The sequence below is a fragment of the Pteropus medius genome, unplaced genomic scaffold (assembly GCF_902729225.1).
Source record: "Pteropus medius unplaced genomic scaffold, Ma_sr-lr_union100, whole genome shotgun sequence".
Classification (NCBI taxonomy): Eukaryota; Metazoa; Chordata; class Mammalia; order Chiroptera; family Pteropodidae; genus Pteropus; species Pteropus medius.
This window is the reverse complement of record NW_024352947.1, coordinates 304040-327585: the sequence shown is the minus strand read 5'-3', so window position 1 is coordinate 327585 and position 23546 is coordinate 304040. Positions and strand designations below refer to the sequence as shown.

Below are 23546 nucleotides of genomic sequence, written 5' to 3'. Positions count from 1 at the left end.
CCGCCACCCGGGCCCGGCCCGCCCTTCCCCAGAGGGCGGGACCTTCGTCGTGAACGTCAGGGACCGACAGGAGCGCGTCTCGGGTGCGTCAGGAGCCACGAACAGAGAAAGCGCCTCCGTGCCCTGCTGACTCGAACGCCAGCTCAATGCCTGCCATCTGTCATCGTCCCCGAGCTCTGAAGCCTGACGCGGTGGGCAGGGCCCGGCTCACGGTCCCGGGCACCGGCCAATGGGCTGCGCCTGAGGCACGCGCCTTCTAGAACCCGCCCACTGAAGTGGAGATTCCCGAGCACGAGGCGACGAGGCCGTGCTGGGTGAGGGCGGCGGCTCGGGGGCGCCAGCCCGGGCGGAGCCCGAACTCGTCCCATGGGGCGACACAGGGCGGGGTGCTTACGAGAAGCAAAGGGGACCGTGACTCCCCCAGAAAGAAGGCGCTGGTGGTGCAGAGGTGACAGACACTAATTCTCAGCAACGCTGGCGACCTGCAGGCCAGGGTCACAGGCTGTGCTTTCTCGTTGCCTCTGCGACAGTTCGAGACGTGAGGCTGCTCTGGCCCCGGCCAAGGGTCATTTGTCTTGTTTTCACACCGAGGCTTGAGGAGCCCCTCGGGGACAGCAGCTCCCCCCGTAAGCCGGCCGCGTCCACTCTGCTGTTGACCAAGGGACCAGAACCCACCTCCTGAGCAGGAAAAGGCCCCCAGCACCTCCGGGCGTGTGTCGGGGGACAGGGAGCGGCTCCTGGGGCTTTCGCGGGGGCCTCTGTGCTGCCCCCGGCCCTGCAGCTCCGCCCCAGCCCCCCAAGGGTCAGCCCCGGGCTCTCGCTCTGCCCTGCGCTCCCGAGAACTAACCTTCGCACGAAGAGGCTGAGACGCAGACACGCCAAGCTAGGGATGAGCACGCTGGCTTTCCTGTCACCGTCACAGCGACAGGGCAGACACTCTCACAGGCACACGGCTGGCGGGCCGCTGAACCAGCGGTGTGCTCTGCGACACCGCCCTGCGGGCTGCTACGACAGGGCCGCCCGTCACCGTGTGACAGACGGCACACACCCAACGTAGCTTCTGGCTGGACAGGGCCCGCCGAGAGGCCCGAGGGGCGCCAGCCCCCAAGGAAACCTGTCCTCACGGGCACGGGCATCCGACCGGCGCCGGGTCCACAAAGAAAGGGCAGCACGCTCCAGAGGACTCGACTTGTATTTAGAAAACAAACCCCTCCGACTGGCTCTCGCTCCCCACGGCCCGGGTGACGAGCGTGACGCAGCACTGTCTCGACGCCGATCGGGAGAGCGAGAACCCGTGCCTCACGGCCTCGTCCGCCAAGTCCCTAACGAGCGGTCGCCCGTCTCCACTCCAGCGTGGCCGCCCCGTGCCATCCGGGCTCCGGCCGCCGGTCGGGGAGGACACTCCTCGTGTGCCGTGCGTAGTATACATGTGCCTCGATCGTATTTTACAGATTAGCTCTTCCCAGTAAGACTTGCAACAAAAATAAAATAATTTGCTTTGTAAACTACAGTAGAAAGTTTCAAACATCTTGTAAAAAGTATCTTCCATACAACGGAAAAAGGCTTTAGTGTCCCTTTTGGGTAAAAGACCCAACTACGGTGGCTGAGCCGCCCGGGCCTTGCTGGAGACTACAGGGCGCACTTCTCTGCCGCAGAGGCTGGGAGGCTGGGGACGTCCAACTTGCCTGTCCCCACGGACCCCCGAGGCCTAAGGCTGCTCTGCCGTGGTCTGGTCCTTGGCCCCAGCGACCAGCTCAGCGAGAGCGGGAAAGCTTTTGATGTCCTGTGTCCGCAAGCCCATCTTCCGTATCTGCAAAGGCCGAGAGAACAGTTAAGCCACTGCGGTTTAAGCTTAATGTGAGAACATGACCCTTACGAACAACAAAACGGCCGACCCCACTGTCCGCTAAACAGGACAAGGCTCCCTAAAGATCGGCAGATGCTTTTCCTTTTTAGAGCAAACGGCCTGCTCGTTTGCTTCGCTTTTCGGGGTCAGACTCGGCATTCCAGGGAGCCAGCAGGCCAGCTCACCGGGCCACTGCGTCAGAAGCCGGCGGGGTTTGGGCCCCTCTGTGGACTGGGAAGAATAAGGGAGCTCTTTTCCCATGGAGACCATTCAGAGGATTGGCCCGAGCTCTTGGTTTCCAGGCCGACAGCCTTTCTCTGGAAGCTGATTAATGGACGATGCTGGCGAGCGGCCACGGCAGACTGCTTTGTGACCGGGATGAGCACGCCGTGTTCCCACTTCGGTGTCATGGCGACGCCGCGCGCACATGCCGGGCCGGGGGGGTCGGGGTAGTCCGCTGAGTCCTTCGGTTCGCGGGCGAGCGGCTGGGACGTGGCCTGGACCGAGGTGAGGACCGCCACCTGCTGCCCTCCCTCCCTCCCTTTCTTTCTCTTATTTGTTCACCTTCTTACACAAACCGTCTTGCTTATAAAAGGACTTTTTAAATTTCTCTCGTGAAATCGAGAAACGTGGCAATGGATGTCCACTGAGATGTATCCCTAATTCACCTTAAAGCTGAAAACTTAGATTTTCGGCAACGACCTCGGGTGTAAGAGAGGGTTCTCGGTGAGCTGGAAAAGCCAGCGCCCGGTGACACGTTAGGGTTCCCTTCTTCCCTAGCAGAGAAGCCTCCCTCGGGATCTGCCTCCGTGCACGAGACTGAACCAGCACGCGAGCCCATCTGAGAAGGTCCCTGCGTGCTGGGTGCTCAAGGGCGTCAGTCAGCGACTGAGGACGGAGCCTGCATGCGCCCCGCACGGGGACACGCGCCCACGCCCCACCACGGAGAGCACGCACTTCACAGAGCGCCGCGGGCGCAGAGGCTGCGCCACGTGGGTCAAGGGCCAGCCACGAGGCCCAGGGCTGGTGCCTTCCTGGGGACTCAGCATACGCAGCAAGCATTTCCAGAGACCCTGAGTCGGCACTGACTGTGTGCCCAGCGGGCCCCAGGGGGAGCCCGAACCACGGTCCCGGTGAGAGCTGCCGCAGTGGGCCTCACGGACGTCCGCACTGGTGGCCACACAGCGTCAGTGACACCAACGCCAAAGCTGGGTCTCGGAGGTGGGTGCCGGGCGCCCTCCTTCCTCCCCGCCTTCCATGTCCTGGGCGCACGTCCTTCACCCTCCCGTGCTCTGGGCCCTGAGCCTTCCCAGCACCCGGAACGGGCGTCCGGCCACGGCGGCCTCTCTGGGCTCATGTGAGCCACCTAGTGAGCCTCAGGATTCGGCCCCAGAGCCCTGGGACTGCTGGTGGGCCCCGGTCACCTGCTCTCCCAAGTGCTCCACGTCCAAGGCCAGCTGCAGCCTGATCTTGTCATCGTCGCTCATGCCGCCGCTGGGCCCGCCGGCGTGGGCGGGGGGGGTCTTCCGGGCCTGTTTCAGCCGCTTCAGGCTCTCCTCTACCTTCCTGACGGACTGCAGGACGTCGGACACGGTCTCGTAGTACCTGGGAACAGACGGTTCTGCTGAAGCCGTTGTCTGCGTGCCGCCCAGGACACTCACGGACTCGTGGACCGATACGATTTTTAAGATCAAAATCCGCTTCCAACAAAACATCAGCCATGGCAAATGTTTACTGTCTCTCAGACTGCAAGGACCACGCGTGGGGCTTTGACTCCAGCACTGCGCTCCCGCAGACCTTCAGAAACTCGAACATGGATTTTGTTTATAATTTTAGTCCTGGACACTGAGAGAAAAGCACGGCCCGAGTGTCCTCCAGACATCGGAGGTGACCACAAGGCGCTCGCTCCCCGGGGCAAGCGAGCAAGCGCTCACAACCGGTCCCAGGAAGAGCTCGCCTTTCAAAGAGTAGAAGCGTTTCAAAACCTTAAGTAAAACCAATTGCTTTCAAACTATTCTCAATACACTGTCCAAGTTACAGATGAGTTACATTTAAGAACGGTTTATAAGCTGATTACTTGGTATTTAAAACATACTTGCCCCCAGAAACTGGTAACACGATTCACTTTTATGTTCTAAATGAACCCACAAATGCCACTTAACTCATAAGTAATTGATAGGATACACTACTGCAAAACGAACTAACAAAATCCAACAATGAAACTGAATGCTGTGCCTCCGACGTAACCCAGTGCCGGGGTCTGGGGAGAAGGCGGCTGAGTCAGAAGCGAAGGGCCTCGACCAGAGCGACCTGAGACCCCGGCGTTTCCCAGGGCTGTGGGTTCGGACCTGGCCCTTTGTCACCCGTAACCGCTTTCGTCGATTACGGCGGTCACCCACTGGAACCCAGGCCAGTGCTGAGGTCACGTGACATGACTGGAGCCACTGCGGGCTGCCGGGGCCAGGAGCAAAGGTCTTAAAGGAAAGCGGCCTGACCTGGTGGCCGTGGCCCAACAGGGAAGGGCAGGGGCGCCCCGGGGCGTGGAGTGGGCCTGACCCCGGGGGTGCGTAAGGTGCAAGCCGCCAGGACCCATGCAGGCCCCGCCAAGTTGACTGGAGCCTGGTAGAGCCGTGGGCGGGCGGGGAGCGGGCACAGCTCAGCCGTCCAGCGACGGCGAGGGACGGACGGCCTCTCGTTCCGACCACCGCAGCGGCGCGCCGCCTCTGCCGGCCTCGGAGACCTCTGGCTCAGGCCTCGGCGACCTCTGGCTCAGGCCTCGGCGACCTCTGGCTCAGGGCTCCCGACAGCCAGAAGTGTCCCCGTCAGGCCGCTCACCTGTGCGTGCTGGCGGAGAGCGCGTCTTCCAGCCACCGCCGGAGCGTGGCCTGCCCGAGCCGTCCCCCGTGCTCGCTCTGGAGCTGGCGCAACGGCTTCAGGGCGCTGTCCACGTAAGGGGACGCCGCCGTCGGCACCTCCTGGCACGTCGATCGGGGCACCGGGCAGAAAAAAGAGAAGAGTCGTTCACGGGGACACGAGTGAAGCCCCAGCTGAGACACGGACCCCACCTCGTTCCTTCCGGAAAGGACCACGAGGGTCACCTCCAGAAAGACACCTGGAGAACAGGATCATCGGCAGAGGCGGCGGGAGGAACCGCTGGGCCACCCCGACGGCCCCGCGCCCGGGGGCTGCCGCCCATCCCTCGGTGCCACATCGGTCACCGGTCACCGGTGGTGCCGTGAAACCTGGGTGGTCCGGTGTGTGGGTGGCTGTGAGGGGGCTCTGAGCCCGCGCGTGACGCTGACGCTGCTGGTCAGCAGACGGCCATGTGGGGAGCGAAGGCCGGGGGGGACCTGACTTTTCTCAGTTTGGTGTCTGCGCCTGTGAAGGACACCCTGACACCGTGCACGGGGATTAGTGCGCGTGCTCGCTCAGCGCGGTGCGCGGCCCACAACGCAGGCCCTGCTGGGCGCGGCGCGCTGCGGGATGGAGCAGGACGGAGCGGGACAGGCGGGAGGGACGCGCCTCGCTCGGCAGTGGGCGCGTCAGGTCGGCGGGAAAGAGGAAACGGCGACGAGGTCTCCTGCCAGAGTGGCGGTCCTACTGCGCGCCCCGGATGTTGAGGGGAAAGAGGGCGGCCAGAGGCTGACTCGGCTTCAGCTCGGCCACGAAGGGCATGCGCGTCGGAGGGCGGGTGCCACCCGGCAGGCGTGTCTGCAGGGCTGCCAGGCCTACGCTAAGACGCACGTCCCGGAGGCGGTGGCAGCTCCCGAGAGCGCGCTCAGCTGCCCACGGCCTGAGCCCAGCTCTGCAGCTGGGAGGAGGGGACCAGAGGGGAATTAAGGGAGCGCCAGCAACAATGAAGTAAGTGCAAAGTGCGACACGGGCTTCTGGGCCACCCGCCCGCGAAGGGACTCGGGGGACACAGGCTCTGAGCCTTCGGCTCATCTTGGGAGCGGGCGCCGTGGGTGGTGAGGAACAGGTGAACTCTGACCTTTCCAAAGACGAGGTGCGAGGACGGAAAAGGCACAGCACCCAGAACAGTTCATTACCGTGCTGTCCCTGACACCGCCTCTCCTCAAGGCCAAGGAATCCAGAAAATCCCAGGCCCACCCGCAACGCGCCCGGCCGTCCACCGCCATTGGCCCCCTCACCGGAGCGACTGCTCTGAGGGGACAGACGCCGCTCGGCCCCTCCCGTGAGCTGCCCGCCACGTCCCCCGCCTCAGGGTCTCCTCGGGACACTGACCTTATTGGTTCTTCGGTAGAGCCGGGGCACGTCCAGCGCACTCCTCAGGGAGCTGAAGCAGGACTCGCTCAGGTCCTGGACGACCCGGCTGCTCAGCGCCGGCTCGCAGGCCGCCAGGGCCCGGCCGGAGTCCTCGAGGGCCGCTGCAACAGAGGGCACACTCAGAGAGCACACTCAGAGGGCACGCTCAGAGGGCACGCTCAGAGGGCACGCTCAGAGGGCATGCTCGGCCACCGCTCGGGGGCGGGCTCCACTCTGAGCGCGGGCAGGGCGCTCGGCCGAGTGCCGCAGCCGTCCAACCGACTTGTTCGAATGAAACGGCGCGTCCTGTCTGGGGACGCGGGAATCCCGGGGCAGGACTGAGAACCGCCACGGCTGACAGCTGGGGAACAGGACGGCCCTGCAAATGCGTCCCGGGCTCTAACGTTTACTCGAAATTGCTTCTCGTTCAAAGGTTTGCTAAGTCTAAAGATCCGTTTTTACCTGAGATACAAGAAAAATTCTTGAAGCCAATCGTTTCAAGTTTTGGCTTGATCGTCTCCAAGAGTTCCGGCAGCTGAAACGAAGGCACGTTTCACACAGTCAGTGACTCGTCACCAACCAGAGGAAGAGGCGAGTCTTCCGCAGCCACGCGCTCCAGAACGCGCTCGTGAATGGCGACGCCAGTGGCTCCGTGGAGAGCGCCTTGGCGAGGGGCGCCCGTGTGGGCGATCACAGCCCGGGCCTGTGGACGCGCCCGGGACGGGCCGCGGCAGCTCCTACCGCGCGGCCCCGGTCCCAGAAAGCTCCGACAAGGACGTGCGCTCGCTGGAAACACGAGATGTCCGCTAAAGTGCCACAGAATACTTGAACTGCGGAAAGCGCGGTCGCACGGCAGAGCGCCAGGCGCAGGCTCACCCGGCTTCTCCTCACGGCTAAAGCAAAAACGGGCGCGCGCACAGAGCACAGGGAGGGAATTTCTACCGCTGGGAACTTGCAGAGCACGGCTGAAGGGTAAACGTCAGGAAACTCTTGGGGAAGGGAGACAGAAACCACTAAAATCCGACCCACTACGATGGTGTCTGCACGGGACGTGAAGCACGGCTGGCACCAAGCCCGCGGCATCACTGCTGGGAAGCAGGGTGACACGATCCAGCCCCGACGGGCGAGCGAGGGGGAGCGCCCAGCTGCTGGGGGGGGGTGCGGCAGAGACGCGCAGGGGGGCGAGCGAGGTGCCCTGCCGAGGTGCCGGGGCCCACCCGTCTCAGCCCGGGGGATCGGGGCGGGCGTCACGCACTCTCCCCGCACTCAGAGCCCTGCGGCTGGCGCTGTCCCGTGACGGGCTCACCTGCTCCTGCAGGCGGTCCAGGTCCGCGGCCACACGCACCAGCTGCGTGCTGGAGATGGATGCCGCTGCCGGGGTCTCGGGAGGGCCGCCTCCTGGCTCCTCGCGACTCCCCGGGGGTGCGGAAGGGTCTTTGCTCCCAGTCACCAAGGCTTTTCTAACATCCTTGGCGCCGTCGTTAGCGATGGGCCTGAGTAAGAGCTGGACAGGATTTTGGTGATTAGAGACGCTCCATGGCAAGACGCACGTGCACTCGCACACGCAGTGACAGCTCAGCACGCACCGCGGGCTGCCCGGGGGCCCTTTCCCGGCCACGACTCAACGAAGGCCACGCCGTGTCTCCGGGCGGGCGTGAAGAACCGCGAAACAGGACAAGCCACAACCTGTGGACCTCCCCCGTCCCGAACTCGACTCTGACTCCTGGTGATAAAAAGTAAAATGACAGGCCCCTGAACCAAAGGCGAATCCGTTTCTGGAACAGCACAGGTTTTTATAAGTTAATTACGGTAGACCAACAACTTACTGTTTAGTTAATGAATTTACCATGATATGAGAACAAACTCAAAATCCAAACCCCATTATGGTTCCAATAATACAAACAAAAGTGGTCTTCGCGTGACGTATCGTTACAAGGGAAAAACCAAGGAGGAGACAGCGGCATCAAAAAAGCACGAAGCAGTGAGCGCTCAGGGCCGGGCGACGGCAGACACGAGGCTACAGGCCTTGGCGGCCGGGCCCCGGGACCACGGGGCCTTCAGAGCGGCCTGCGGGACGGGCGGCCCGCTGGGCCTTCGGAGCCGAGGAGGAAGCTGACTTCCGCGGAGCTGCACCCCGCGGGCACCTCGGCCGACAGGCTGCGGGGCAGCAGGTGAAGAGCCCAAGACTTGTCCTGCGAGCTTCCCCAAGGCCACAAAATTCAGAGGTGGCGGGGACACTGTGAGCCGGATGCCCAGTGTCCCTCTAGCCCAGTGGACACCTCCACGTGGTCTTTCCTTAAAACGCACATCTATTTTCCTACTGGTCACACTGCAGTGACGTGTCTGTCTCCTCCGAGACCATCCTCTGAGACAGGGCTCCTCAGACTGAGACGCTGGTACAGGGCCTGGCAGAGGCCGGGTGCCCAGCGGTGAGCTGCGAGGACGCCCCTGTGACTATGCGTCTACCTAACAAGCCGCGACAGGCACGTGGACGTTCCACGGTCCAGCACCTGAGCGGGGGAAGCAGGTGTTCCAGAACGAAGGAAGGAAAGGCGACGTTACTCCTTCATCTCAACAACCACGTGACCTTTAAACTTCCAAATGTTAACTATTAAATACATACGTTTTTACTTCTAGTCATTTTTATTAAATCCTTTGTTTTAATTCACAGGGACCTCACCGACTCCGGTTTTGAGACGGGAGAGTGAGCGTGTCGGCGTGGGGCTTCCCGACGCGACCAACACTGACCGCGAGCCGTGAACGCCCCGCGAGGTGACGCCCGCCAGAGTAAAGGGAAACCGCGAAGGGAAGCTGGGTGCAGGTGAGCGAGCCCGCTGCTGCCCCCAAGCAACGTCTCGTGACGGCATGGCCTTCTAGAAGCCCACGCATTCCGCCCAACGCACGTTTAACTCCCGTCAGCCTCACCTCGTGGACGAACACGGAGAACCGCGCCAGGATCTGCAGCGTGAGCCTCCACAGGCGATGAGCCAGCGACGGCAGGAACAGCGTGTCCGACCAGCAGCCCTGCAGGCTGCTCCAGGTCGCATGGGACGCCAGGAGGCAGAAGGAGCTGCCAGCTGCAGAGAGATGCACGTGGGAGGGGCCTCAGCAGTCGAGGGCCGCAGGCTCAGGAGCGAACGGGTGGCACTCTGAAGGGCCCCGTGGTCGGCTGTCAGGGGAGGCGGCACGGGGACAGGAGACAAGGCGCTTCCTGACCTGCTGTGGCCCCACCTCCCGGCATCAAACGGCAGCCGACCTGAACACCTGGTCGGCACACGTGAGTCGGGGTGGCGGCCACTGGCGACTGTGAACTGGTGTCATCTGTCCTGCTTCGCTAGGTGACCCTCCCTCCCTGGCTGACGTACCACTCAGAAACCAGAGGCCGCTTTCGCACAGGACGCACGGACGCGACCCCTCAGGCTCAGGGTGCATCCCCAACGGGGCTGCATGTGAGCCGCAGAGACGGAAGGGCAGCAGCCCTGTGGGCACAGCCACACGCTGCGGGAGTGGCCACCGGAACGACCACAGCACAGCACGAGACGGAGGGGCCATCGGGAGTGCAGACCTACCAGCCAAGTCTGCATCCTGACCACTGTCACCTGCCCATGTCCCAGGCCAGGGCCCAATGCTGGGGAGCCAAGCCCCGGCTGGGAGGTACCGCACGGGAGGCGGGAGGCATCGGGGTCCTGCAGCTCGGCCGCGGGGGAAGGCAGCCCGAGGCAGTTCGCTACCCCTTGAGCACCCCAGGGCTGTGTCCCCGCACCACTGATATTCGGGAACTAAAATGGGGTCTGTTCCTGCATTTTAAAAACGTCCTTTTATCATCTCTATAGAGCAAAAAACTCTATAAACCAAACATTTGATTTTTTTGTCGCCTCTTAAAAATGGTTAAGTGACTGTACGACGAGAAAGAGTGAAGGTCCCCTCGGGTGCACAGTCTGGACGACTTGCGAGCTCAGTTACTCGTTCAGCGACACCCTGTCATTTGCCACCTGAAGGAACTTACCTGGAGCTTCTTCTAGAACATCCGTAAGCGCTGCCTCTAAGGACCCGGCTATTTCTCTAAACCTGAGATAAAAACAGAGTGCTGCTCAGCGTCCATGCGTGGCGAGAGGTCTCGTCCTGCCCGTCCCGCCTCGTCAGATTCCAGGGTCTTCCCTAGCGGCCCTCTGGTCAAGCTGGGCTCAGATGCCCGGCCAGCCCGCAACGCCCACCCTCCTGGCGAGCGCGGGACAGACTCGTCTGGACCGAACTGCTGATGTCAGGTTGTGTGCTACTCGCAGCTGGTCTGAACCGCAAGGAACCCTGTGTCTTCCGCACCCAACGAACTGCCCACTTCGGTCTCCAGCGAGACGCCGTTCCTGGCAAGCCCCACGTGACCACACTTGAGTCATCATTTTAAGGCCATCGGGCTGGTTTCCACAATCCATCCACGCCAGCACTGTCGCAGGAAAGGGCGTGGCCCCAGAGCACGGCAACTGGAGGACTGCCACTGGGAGTGGCCGCGGAGAGCAGACGGGCTCGTCCTTGGCGCTCCGGTTCCCGCTGGCTCTGCCTCCCCCGCTCCGCCCCGTGCAGCCATGGTCCCGGCCGGGCGACACCTGCACTGCCGTCCCCAGGTGAGCTGTCTGTCTCCTCTGCTGACCGCTGGCCGGCCTGGCGTCTCAGGTCATCTTGTCACGTACTCCTTTCTTAACAACTAAAGCAAGCACGTTTTTATGACTTTGTGACGTGAAACTGTACACACACACAGAGTTGCGCATCACTTAACGACGGGGCAAGCTCTGAGAAATGTGTCCTTATGAGATTCTGTCATTGTGCGAATGTCACAGGGGCACTTACACACGCCTGGAGGGCACAGCCCGCTGCACACCTGCCCTGTAAAGCACGGCTTGGTTCCCAGGCTACACACCTACGCAGCGCGTGGCTGGACTGAACGCTGCAGCCAACTGCGACACAGTGGTAAGCGCGTGTCCTTCCAAACGCGTCTGAACGCAGAAAAGGCACAGCGAACACACATCGCGAACGCTGCAAAGCAGCACAGCTGTGAGGGGCCGGGGGCTGCTGGTGGGGGTAGGGGGTGGGGAGGAGCAGAGACCTAGGGCCTCACTGCGCGCCTGGACCTTACGAACAGGGCCAGGCGCCCGCCCCGCCTCCTCTGCCAGGGCCAGGGCGGGGACACGGAAGCTGTCAGTGCTTCTCTGGGACCGCCAGGTGCGCGCAGATCCTGCTACTCAGAGTGGAAGTTAGTATTCCTCCCTAGAAACACGTCGGAGCGTCCCCACCACTGGTCTCAGGCTGCTCTAAGGCAGGGTCCTCAACTCCTGGGCCGCGGGGCCGGTACCGGTCCGTGGTCTGTTAGGAACCGGGTCACACAGGAGGAGGTGAGCAGCAGGCGAGTGAAGCTTCGTCTGCATCTGCATCTGCATCCGCTCCCCAGCACCGGCATCACCGCCTCAGCTCCGCCTCAGATCACCAGGCATTAGATGTTCATATGCATTAGATGACCTGTCCCTGGGCCAAAGAGCTTGGGGACCGCTGCTCTAGCTAACGCCACTCTAAGCAGGAACTCACATGACCTCATTCAACGGAACCTGCAAGAACGGCTAGCGCCCGGTTTCCGGCGGAGCGTGTTGCTGTGAGTCTGTCATAAGGTTTCTCAATAGTTCACAGAGCTACTTACGACACAGGCGCCCGCATAGCATCTGGAAGTGACACCGTTTTCCAGAACAGAGAACAAATGTCAAAAGGATTATAAACGAAGCCGAAAGAATAACCAGGCTTCTCACAAACTGGTTGACGGAATCGGCGTAAAGAATATGCAAAGCGAAGCTTCTCCCACCGCCTCGGAGGGGAAAACCCCTCGCAGATGAACAAACACACGGGAGCGGGACGGGCCCGCCCCTGGAGGCCGGTGACGGTAACGAGGTGGGGGGAGGCGGGAAGAGCCACCACGGAGCTGCTGCCTGCTGTCTCCGCCCGGAGGAGGCTGCTCCTGGAGGCCAGCTCGCTCCACGTCACGGCCTCAGCTCTCTAACCACCGACGAGTAAATCGTACCCTGTCACGCAAGCCACAACTCCAGCAATCACGACACTGCTCCTATATTTCCGCTTTAAAGCGTGTTTCCCAGAGAACAGTGTGACGATCGCAGAGACGGGGCCGCTGGGTGGACACGACACCCTCACGCGACATCCAAATTCTACCCTGAAAGGCAGAGGTGGGAGGTGAGCGGATCACTGACCTTATCTGAAAATAAACGGGCAGGTTCCACTTGCTGTGGAAGCCGAGGTAGGCGGGATGTGCTCTCAGCCTCTTTACGCTGGCCTGGGACCCACACTGCCGTTCGAACGCTCTCACGAAGTCCATGCTTATGGTGTATTTCTAAAACAAGGACAAACGTGGCATTTTCTCTGTAAGCGAACCGACCGGGATGGGGAGCGCACCCTGAAAGCTGCAATCAAGGCCAGGAAGGTCAGCACAGCATCGGTCCCCAGAGCTGATGGGGGTCTTAGGCGGGCTCCCTTTCGCGGTCCCTGCACACAGACCAGGCGACACCCAGCGGCTCTGACATGCTTGAGTCTCACGTGTGGACACCCAGGTTTTCTAAACTCAGTGCTCTGAGAAACTGCTCTCCTGTTCTGCGCGCCCCTCGCCCAGCCCCTGGAACCGGACGAGACGGGAGAACACGTGGTATTATTCTCATTGCCTCTCCAGGAGAAGTAGGAAGTTTTTAAAAGGGACAGAAAGAATCAAACCACGGGAGCAAAACCAACTGCATCATTTCTACAGACGAGACGGCGCAAAACCTGTCAGGGATGTGATGCTTCACGTTCATGCACCTGTGCCTAAAACCGGACCGCTGCCTCTGACCCACGCCCGCCCTGCAGGTAGGCAGCCGCCATCGCCCCCGTTTCACAGATGACGCTTCCTCTTCTGTGTGGGCTCACAGAGGATTTCCCCGAAGATAAGGCCAGGAGACAGAGCGCGCAGACCCGTGGCTGCTGGCGAGGCCGCTCTAGTCCCAGGCCCCGGGCTCCAGGGAGAAGCCCGCTGGTCCTCCCAGCACTCCCAGTGACGACGGGCCCAGCGGCCACCAAGCCACTCCCCCAGCCGCGCTGCGGCCTGCGCTGTGACGGGTCTCAGTGCAGTAAACACCACAGCGTAAATTCCGTCACCGCTCTGAGCGACACGCACGGAATTCCAAGTGTGGTCAGGTGTGTGGGGTCGAGACAAACAAAGGTGTTCCCGGGGTGTGGGAAGGGGGCACCTCGTGGAAGGCATCGGAGTTCCCAGGGTGCGGGAAGGGGGCACCGTGGAAGGCGGGGTTCCCGGGCGCTGGGGTGGGGAGTGGTGGTACCTCGTGGAAGGCGTCGGGGTTCCCGGGGTTGAAAAGCGAGGGCAAGTGTTCTTCCAATGCTCGGACTATCTCTGGCCAGACAGAATTCACCAAAAAGTCGTATCCGGGGACCGTGTTGCCTTTTTCACTGTGAGGCAAGGGCATAACCGTAGTCAGAGACGCCGTCGCACCCCCCTTCCCCGCCGGCAAAGACCCCGCAGCCCCCCACAGGTGAAGAGCAACCGCCGCTGCCGTGCTGCGACCGAAAGTTCCTCTGCCTGGACTTATTTCGGCTTTTTTTTTTAAACTGTATTTGTTAAGTAGTTTGTTTCTAGCTCCAAAGTTCTATTTGACTCCTTGATCTGTCTCACCTTGAACCCGACACACCCTCTGTACCCTGACTCCTACACATCCATCACTCAGCAGAGCAAGCTGGTGTTGAGGACAAGGCAAAACTACCCGACGAACTGCCTGGGCACCATTTTCTCCCCTAAAATAGGTGCCACGTTCCACTCTGTCTTAGAAAAGCCGCAGGCTGACACCACCAGGCGGGCGACCTCGATACCCTTCACACCACTGAGCCCTGAATCAGCACTGATATCACGCTGCCTCGCCACGGCCCACAGCCTTATCCCTAAGACTGCCTGCAGCTCATGGGAAATCCTGATCACAGATCTCGATTCAAAACCCGGTAACACTGCCGTCCTCTGGGTACGCAGGCTTTGTTTTGTGTCTTTCAGCAAAGGGGCTGGACGATGGATTTCTAACTCACGACTTCGCAGGAGAGGCAGCGCGGAGTCAAAGCACGCACTTGGGAACCTGGGTTCAAATCTTGGGTCATTTAATTTCTGTTTGGGTTTCTTCGTCTTTAAAATGGGGGTGAGGGTAACATCTACCTCATAGCATCGTTACAGGCATCAATATTTGCAAAGCATTTAGGACGCTGCCCAGCACGTAGTAAGTGTCATGTTAGCACCGGCTAAATATCTAAGTAAGTAAACAAATAAATAAGGTGGATTCCTTAAATTTCTTTTGAACTTAAAGACCCGTAAATTGTCATCTAGGTGAACGCCATCTCACACGGCCACCCACTTCGATTCTTGTGTATTGAGTAATACACTCTATTTTAAGATAATTTTCTTAAAAATGGTCAACAATTCAATACATGGTCTAATTTTACTAAAGCTGGGAGTTTTGCAGGTAAATTACCGAACTGTCAATATTGATTGGGACTTAACATTCTGGTAAGTACTAAAAACAAACAGAAAAAAGTTTACATCATTTTCCTCCACAGTAAAAATTATCAAGAAAGACAGGTTATCAAGGAAGCTAAGCTTCACTGTCTAGAAAGAGCTATCGAATAACCTCATTACCGTTAGGTACTGGTAAGAAATTACTGTGGGGTTGGAGGAGGGTGAGGAGATGCTTCTCCACATGTCAGACCCTATGACAGACCATTAGCCATGTAAGAACCAGCTCTACTCTAGAGAAGAACGAAATTGAGAATTTTAAAACTATACACAGACACGATATAAGCAATACTCAATGACAGATCTACTCGCCCCCAAAGTAAGTATCTAATTAAAGCCCCAAAGAGAAAATTTAAATCTGCAAGAACAATGGAGACGGCTCATCAGCAAAGCTAAGCCATGCTCTTTGGAACATGGGCCTGAGGTCGCTGGCAAGGACGGGAGGGGGAGCAGGGAGGGACAGGGATGGGGAGAAACGGGGACAGGGAGAGAGGCGTGGGATGGGGAGGGGGAGGCTCCGAAGCTGGTTAGCCCCTTTTGACCTGGGTGTGTACTTAACTCAGGTGGCTGTTCTCAAACACCAAGCTGCTCCCCACTGACCAGGCTACGGGGTCGAGTGGGCGGGACTCGTGTGCTGCGGGACCAGAACCTCCTGTGCCTGCGATGGCCCCTTACTGCAGCCTGGGGCTGAGCCGAGTGACTCGAGGTGTGCGTGTCCCCTGTGGCCGGCGGACACCACGGGCCCCAGGTGCAACCCCAAGGCCCAGGTGCGCCCTGAGCACAGCCGGGCATCGTACCTTGAGATGGCCCCGCCCGTGACCTCTCGAAGCAGGCGGCAGTGGTGGGGGACAAACTCCAGGAGTTTGCCGTACATGAGCTGCAGGCCGTCGGGGCGAGACTCAACAACCTGCTCCACGATCACCTGTGACAAGGAATTTCGTTTTTACAAAAAGCACCTCAAAGTAGAAACGACGCGCTGCAGAGAACGGAGTAGAGACACGCTCTGCAGGCCGCCTGTGCGGGTCCTGTGTCTCTGAACACCCGTCCCTGTGCCTGGCAGGCCTGGCCGACCCCTTTCCCCTCCGAGGGACTCGGCCCAGTGAAGACTGCCTCCCCGGGGCTTCCCACACTCGGCTGCGGTGCTGTCGTCTGCGGACGGTCCCTTTCCCCCCACCAGACCTGGAAGCGTTTTGACTCGTACCTTCTTCCCTGGTGAGGCCCCCAGCCCACCAACCACCAGGGGGTACCGGCGGGCAAGCCTCTGCCACCCTCGGCACGGTGGCAACCAGCCCCTTCGTGGGAAGACCCCGCCCCGCCCCGCCCCGCCCCACGCCCCGCGGGGCGCACGCACCTGGTCCAGGTACGGCTTCACCAGCACCTGCCCGACCAGCGCCTCGGCGTCGCGTGTCTTGTCGATGGTGGCGTAGGTGCGCAGGCAGTGCCGGACGACGTCCACGTCCGAGGCGCGGAGACCCTCGAGCAGGAGGCCCTCCAGCGAGCGCTGCAGCATGGCCGTGATGCCAGCGACGCGCTGTGAGAGCGAGAACGGACCGTGGGCGAGGCTCCCGCTCGGCCCGGCCGCGGCTTCACACACGTCCCCGCCAGCCGCACGCGGACGAGGGCGACGCACGAAGTTAACACGTCGACGCGCCCTGCAGAGAACCGCGAACCCCGCAGTCTCCTGACAGGCGAACCTCGGCCTCAGAAAGGGGAGTTTGGGCAGAAATACCGAATGCGGGGAAGAGTCAGTTTCCTCTCAAGCTCCAGGATTAACCTGACGAACAGGAACTTAAAGCCCAGCCAAGGGCTGCGGAGAAAGCACCTGACGACACCACGTAACGGGTCAAGTTGCATATATGCAGAGTTAGCTTCACCTCGTATTCAGAGACTAGGACAGCGTCTTTACAGAAATCGACGTGTGACACTGAGGCAGCAGGGGCCCCAGACAAAAACTCGGACCTAGCCTGAAGACCCCGCAGGTCAGCCCCGCCAGGCCATCGCCGGGGGGACCGGAACGACCCGCGGACGCATGGACAGCAGCGTGGCCGCCCGGCGCCGCACTCACCGGCCGCACTCTGTCCAGGAGGGGCAGGCCCTTGCTCTGCACGGCGTGGAACTGCAGCTGGTTGAACTCGGCCGCGACCCGCTCCAGCACCTGTCCGGTCGCCAGTGCGCTGGCAGAGACAAGGACGGGCGCTTCACTCCTCAAGTCGAACTTCCGAGGACACGGCGCAGGACCAGCAGCGGTGCGGCTCTGGCGCCCACTGCGCTGGCCTCCCCCACGCCACCCTGTTTCACGGCGGAAGCCAGAGCGTCCCCGAGCTGTCCCTTCTCCCGATGAGCCACATGCACAGCACGTCCAGCCGCCGGAAGCTCCACAGCCCTGGGTGCCGCCCAGCCCCGGGCCACGGGGCCCAGACAGCAGGCAGGGGCTGGACCAGGCCGGTGTGGGTGCGGCCACCGCCTTCGCCAGGCTCTCCCGCTCACGGCCGTCTTCGCCTTTGACCTCCCTTCCCTCTGCTGCCCTGTCCCGTCAGTCACGCCTCCCCTAAAACACCTGCGACACCTCAAACCCCACACGCTGCTGTCTCCTCAGTAAAGTGAAACGGGCTCTGGAGCAGCAGGGCACGAAGCATCTCAGAGCAGCCATCTTTAAACTCGGCGACCCGGACCGCTGCCACCCCCACTGCCACCCCCACTGCCGTCACTATGAGTCACTCATCCTTCTGGCTGATTTGGAATTCGGGCTAGAGAGGTGATAAAAAGTCACAGAATGACTAAGGAAATGGTCGTCTTTTTCTTATTTTACAAGCTGCTTCTGTCCCGTTGATAAATTTCAACCAAATGTGTCCTAAACTACTTCCTCCAGGTGCAGAGCCAGTGCGAGCACATGGCCGGCGACACGCGGGGCGCGTCCAAAAAACCCAGAGAAGGCGAGCGCTCGCCCCAGCGTGAAGGCCGAGGACCCGCCGCCCCGGGCACCACAGGAAGACGAGCAGCACTGCCTCTGGCCCCCGGGAGGTGACGTGCTGGCAGCAGGGCCACGGACACAGGCTGGTGACGACGGCACGTTACTGACCGCACCACGTCCTGAGCTCCATTCAAAACCACAAAGCCACGGACGTGGACTTTCTTTCTCAGAAATGAGTTCTAACTGAAAAAAATAATTTAGCCTAGGTGTGGAGTATTAATTTATGTGCTATTTAGTAAAAAAATACTTACCTGTGTACTTCTAGTGCAGATGTTTCTTTAGAACTTTGAGAATTTAAGATCTTCTCAATCTTCTCAACTGATCGAATAACTTGTATAAGCCTCAACACACACATCTATAAAAATCACAAGCAAGAAAGTCATCGTGGTTTTTAATCTGAATTATTTTACTTCTCCATGCTAAATGCAGGAAAACACAGAGCCAAAGTCGGCTCAGAATGTCCGGAGCATCCCACATTTTGAGTATCGACACAACACCGAATCCCCGAAACACGGATCTTAATTTTGGCTTTCTAGAACAAGCATGTTCCAATGTCTATTGCAAGTTTATAGTTCAAAAAAGAACTGAGTTTTGCTTTCTCATATCCCGTGCTCTTATCCCTTCTTCCTGTTCCCATCTTACATCCATTCACTCTTAACTCTTTCTCACGTCTTAATGTGTCGACTCATTAAAGACATTATTACACTACACATAGCATCAAAGAGGTTGAGGGACGTTATAAAAACACTCGTCTGTAAAAGAACGAAAAGAGACAAGGTCATTCGCAAAACAGTTACTGAGCACCCACTGCGAGCGGGCCGTTCTGCCAGACAGTGGGACCCGAGCGAATGAAACCACCAACATTCCCTGCTCCATGAAGCTCACGGTCCTTTCCAGAGATGCTCTCCATTCTCGAAATCTTTAGATAAAAGCTGAGAAGCTCCAAAGAATTAAACAGAAGGTCTCTAAAACAGGCATCTCTCTCCTGACATTTTGAAAACCATGCTAATAAATACATTGGGAAAACACTGGATAGAGCACCAGGCAGAGTCTGAAGTGCTGAATCCTAACTCCAGCTCTGCCCTCACGTCCTGACGATTAGACACGGAATCGGAAATGAAATGGAAACACAGGACCACGGAGAGTGAAGGCGGCGCGTGAAGGGTGGACACGCCGCTCCTCTAAAGCGGCAAGACCGCAGGACGCTGCGCGGAGCTCGAGAAAGCCACCTGCTCGCCGCTCTCTCAAACAGGGACAGCCGCTTTACGGGGCTGCTGAACCCGTCCACGCCTACTAAACCGCCAAGTGCTTCCCAGTGTCAGTTATTACTATTTCTTATTCCGGAAAAAAAGGAGGGAGTTTAATTTTCTGTCCACTGGGGTATCTCTAAAATTCCGTCTGACTTATGCATTATGATGCCATGTTATCAAATAGATAACATGGCATCATAATGCATAAATATACATGCAGATGAGCTTTTGGGAAAAACAGTTTCGCGGTCCTGGAAAGCACGAGCAGACACGGGGAGAGAGGGCTTTCAGCTGACCTTCGGAATGAGAAATCCACGGTTTCCTTTAAAAACAGTGCTACCGTGAAAAAATTGAAGCACAAGGATGATATACGATTTCCTTTGTCTTTTTAAAAAAATTACTCTGCCCCGCCCCTCTGATCGACAACTCGGATCCGACCAGGAGTGAGGAGACGCGGGCCGGCGCTGGCCCGGCGCCCCCCTGCCCCGCTCGGCTACCGGTCCCCGGAGATGAGACACCCACGTCCCCCCCAACGCAGAGGGCCAGGAGTACCCAGACCACGCACACGGACGTCCCTAACCCCCAAGACTGGCACGGGCCACGTTTACCTTCTTTTCTCTGATGTCCTCCTGTTTAGATATCCGCTCGTCTACTGCCCGGATCCCCTCACTGACGGACGCCCTGAGACTCTGGGAAGGAATGAAGAAAACGTGTTCTAGAAACAGCACTGTGACATTTACACATTTAACTCGATTCCGTGGACCGGAATTAAATTTGCATATTTAACTCAATTCCAGCGTCTATAGGCCAGTACTATGCAGATACTGACAAAAACACGAAGTATCAGACACGATTCTGTTGATTTCAGGCAAAATGACAGAGAAAGCCACGGTCAATGGGATTGGTGGCCAAATGAATCCTACTACATACACAGCGAATGTCAGAGGGCCCAGGGCAGAGACAGGGCGTCTGGGTCACAGGGCAGAGGGGTGGGCAGAGGGCAGGGGGCTTGAGTTCAACTCCCACACTTGCGTCGGCTGTCGAGGGAGGAGGGGAATCATGGGAAGACAAAGGCAGGACGACAGGACTGAGTGGGCAGAGCGAGGCGGGGAGGCGCGCCCCCAGGGATAGCAGGCTTCAGGAATTAAAAGGGGGGCCGATTACGAGGGCCCCCAAGGCATTGCCGGCTCCGTCCGCCACTCCGCCTCCAGTCGTGCAGTGAGAGCCACCCACGTGCAGGTACTGTCGTGGGGGCTCGGGACACAGGGCCACTCACGTGGTCTGGAGGTGACACCCAGGGAATGACAGTGTCAGCACCAGGGTTAGAGCCTAGGGTGCCTGGAAGTCGGGGCGCCTGACACAGACGGGGGTCGGGGGGGGCGGGGAGCAGTTTTCTGCTGGAAGTGACGCCAAACCCCCCCTCCCTGTTCATCCAAAGGCTTCGAGGTCAGGGTCCTGTCCCACCTCCAAGACTTTCTCAGAGGAACGTCAAAATGTAGCGCTCCTTGGGTACCCCGTTACATTACATCATCCTTTACTATCTTATTTAAGCCCCGGGGACCAGACTGCATGCCTGACCACCTGTCAACACTGTCGGAGAAATACCTGTAAAATGGCGATCGATTTCAAAAAACGTGAGCCAGTTGTAAGCTGGAGACCGCAGGGGAGGTGGCATTAACGAGTTAAATTTTAAAACAGCTCCTTCCCCTCTCTTGACGTTTTAAAGTGGTTTATTCAGAGGATCTGTCTTCAAACTGAACACATTCAGGCTGCAGTGCCACGGTCATGGCCGATGACAGGGATCCCCGGGGAGGCGGCCGAGCACCGCGAGCTTCAGGGTGGCCTGTGCGACACGCGGAGGGACTTACCAGGACCTCTTCCCGCAGCTGTCCCAAAGGCACGGAGAGCTGGCTGAGGGCTTTGTCCACACCGACCTAAAGGCAAAAGCATGTGGGCACAGACAGGTGACAACCAGGACTGATGGTGAGGACACCGGCGGCCGACACGGGACTGGACGCCAGTCACTCATCCGCACAACCACACGCTCACTGCCCGGCAACTAACTGCCACAGAAATGCTGTTTTGCCATAAACATTGCTCATGACAAAATCTGCTGATATCCATGAGACAATAAGCATAGAGGAAGTCGTAATGAATGAGAGCTTCCTCACGCACGTTTGCCTTGGGATGAAATTTTAAGTGAATTGGAAAAATTCATTGGGAGGTGAATGCCAGCCGACTGAGAGTCGGATGGACGGGCCCCACCCTTCCTGGACGTTATTTCAACTCGAGAAAAATCCAAATTCAACAGAATGCAAATAAAATTGGGGGGTTTCTAATCCTACTGAAAGATCTTAGTGGCCTCGCCCCCAAAAGCAAAATCAGCTCATTAACCTTAATGCTCCCTGCAATTCCCGTGGGGATGAGGGCTCCGTGTGCTTTGGATGAACGGATTTAAAACTGGACACGAACAAGACTTGTTCGCCAGCATGAAAACAAGCATTTCTAGGTGGCTGTCACCAACCACCAGCGGCTCGTTACAAACCCTTCTCACGGTTCCATAAAACCCAGCCTTGCACAGAGCAGGACGGGCCCGGACATCAGCCAGGACACTGGCCCGGACACCGGCATGGACGTCCCCGGAGCTTGTCCTCATAATGGCTGGATTGGCGAGAGGTCACAGAGCCCACCTAGCGACTGCCAGAAGCCACCACCCTGACTTACGACCCTGTGCTGTGCACTGTTTCTTAGTGAGCGATTCAAAAGCAGTCGAGCTGGAACAGTCCTGAACGAGCGAACACGTGTGCCAAGGACGCCCGCTGCTTCCAGCGGGGAGCGAGGCGGGCAATCCCTTCGAGTCTCCCAACCGCCCGGCACGCGGGGAAGCGACGCGGGGGCGCGGCGCGGGTTACCAGGTTGGTGGAGAGGTTGACGAAGTCCGCGTAGTCCTGGTTGATGAGCTCCACCATGGCCGTTTTGAGGAGCCGGTAGTAGAGCTCCAGGTCCTCCCTCAGCTCTTCCAGCTGCACGCGCTTCCGGCAGTCGGACACGAAGCGGTCGACGTCGAAGTCGTCCTGGGAATCAAGGAAAAGCAGAAGCTGTCGCAGTGACGCCACGCTGTACACACAAAAGTAACACGGAGAAGGCAAACGGGAGAAACGCCGCTCCGAGCCTCGCAGGCCTGGCCACTGGGGGCAAAGCGCCTGTCGCCACGCCTGTCACCACGCCTGCGCGGCCCCCGCGGCCTAAACCCGCACGCGGTCCATGGTTTCGGCTGCACGTGTTAAACGGGCTCTTCTCAAAACAGAAACAGCTTTTCCCCTTAACTCTGAAAGTAACAAACGTCCAACACAAAACTTCCAACTAACAAAGGAGTAACCGCCCAACGGGGAGTGAAAACTCACCCGCACTCGGACGCTCTGCAGGTGAAGCGCCGTTGATGTTTTTCCCACTGTTTGTTCCCCGCTGTGACTCACAGCCTTCCGGACTTTTTCTTTCTGGGCTGTTTATCACAAAAATCACTTTTACAACATGGAGATGTAACTGACATCCGGCATTGCCTTAGATCGGCTGTGCTACACGACCCACCGCTTGTATGTACTGTGAAAGGGTCGCCGCAGTAAGTCTACCTAGCATCCGTCACGACGAAGGTTTTTTTTTTTGATTAGAGCTTCTAAGATTTACTCTTAGCAACTCTCAAATACATAGTCATAAGGACTATCGAGAGAACATCTGAAGTCGCCTCCTGTGACCGGTCAGCTCCAACGCAACAGACACGACCACGTAATTTCCCGCTTTAAACCTGAGCGTAAGTCCAAAATGAACACTGCACGGCACAACGCCCTCGGTGTAGGAACGAGGCCCAGTACAACCTGCAACCCGGCCCCATCCGCCTTCCCAGCCTCGTGCCTGGCCGTTCCACACGCGACCACGGTGTGCTCAGGGCAGTTTCAGCATGCACGTGCTTCCTGTCACCATGCTCAAGAGCCCAAGCTTACCTGCCACTGCACCGTCATGTCTAGACCGCGGGCTGGCACACGGGTAATCGATGAATGCTTATTAAATGAACGACTGCCCTACCGGGCCCCCGTCCGGTCTGGCAGACTAATGACACCGTTTTCGATCAACTGACTGGACTTCAAAGAGTGTCAACGCTCCTCACGCAAGCCCCAAGTTCCTGAACTGTCCCACAGGCGAAAAAACTCTACGACGTGTGTTGAATGAGACACAGACGTAGAAATGCAACCCGATCGCAAGCTCTCCACCCATCCTTTCTGCCACGGAACTAGAACTGAGAAAACACCTCTTCGAAGGAAATACACATTGCAGTCAACCTTTCTCTCCAGACCCCACCTAGAAAATCAATCACGTTTTACGTGGAACAGTTGTTCTACGTATTTTGGTCACATTTATTGACACTACAAATCATATGGCATGTTTAGGAGTTTAAGAGCCAGGAAAAGATACGAAATCAATACATTCCAGCCACCTCCCCAGGCTGCCCGCTCCCTATCTCTAAGTTCTAGTGTAGAACGCATATTCTGAGATTTCCACTTTGTGAATCTGCTTTGACCAAAGGCATTCTGTCAGCTTAGAGAGAGCAAAATGGGGGGCTAGTGAGTTAGA

At 58.7% G+C, this 23546-nt stretch overlaps 1 protein-coding gene across 1 annotated transcript; it reads right to left on the bottom strand.

Moving 5' to 3' along the window:
• Positions 1–1174: 1174 nt before the first annotated feature.
• Positions 1175–22936, bottom strand: COG2 (component of oligomeric golgi complex 2). The gene is made up of 18 exons (XM_039850343.1): positions 22919–22936; positions 21833–22135; positions 20789–20854; positions 19529–19609; positions 17922–18025; positions 16765–16873; positions 16051–16230; positions 15497–15621; positions 13471–13597; positions 12355–12494; positions 10119–10180; positions 9038–9189; positions 7419–7616; positions 6575–6647; positions 6092–6234; positions 4682–4821; positions 3271–3451; positions 1175–1810 (listed from the first exon to the last, which is right to left on the bottom strand). The coding sequence occupies exons 1-18, from the start codon at positions 22934–22936 to the stop codon at positions 1709–1711; spliced, it is 2304 nt and encodes a 767-aa protein (XP_039706277.1). The 3' UTR covers positions 1175–1708.
• Positions 22937–23546: the final 610 nt, after the last annotated feature.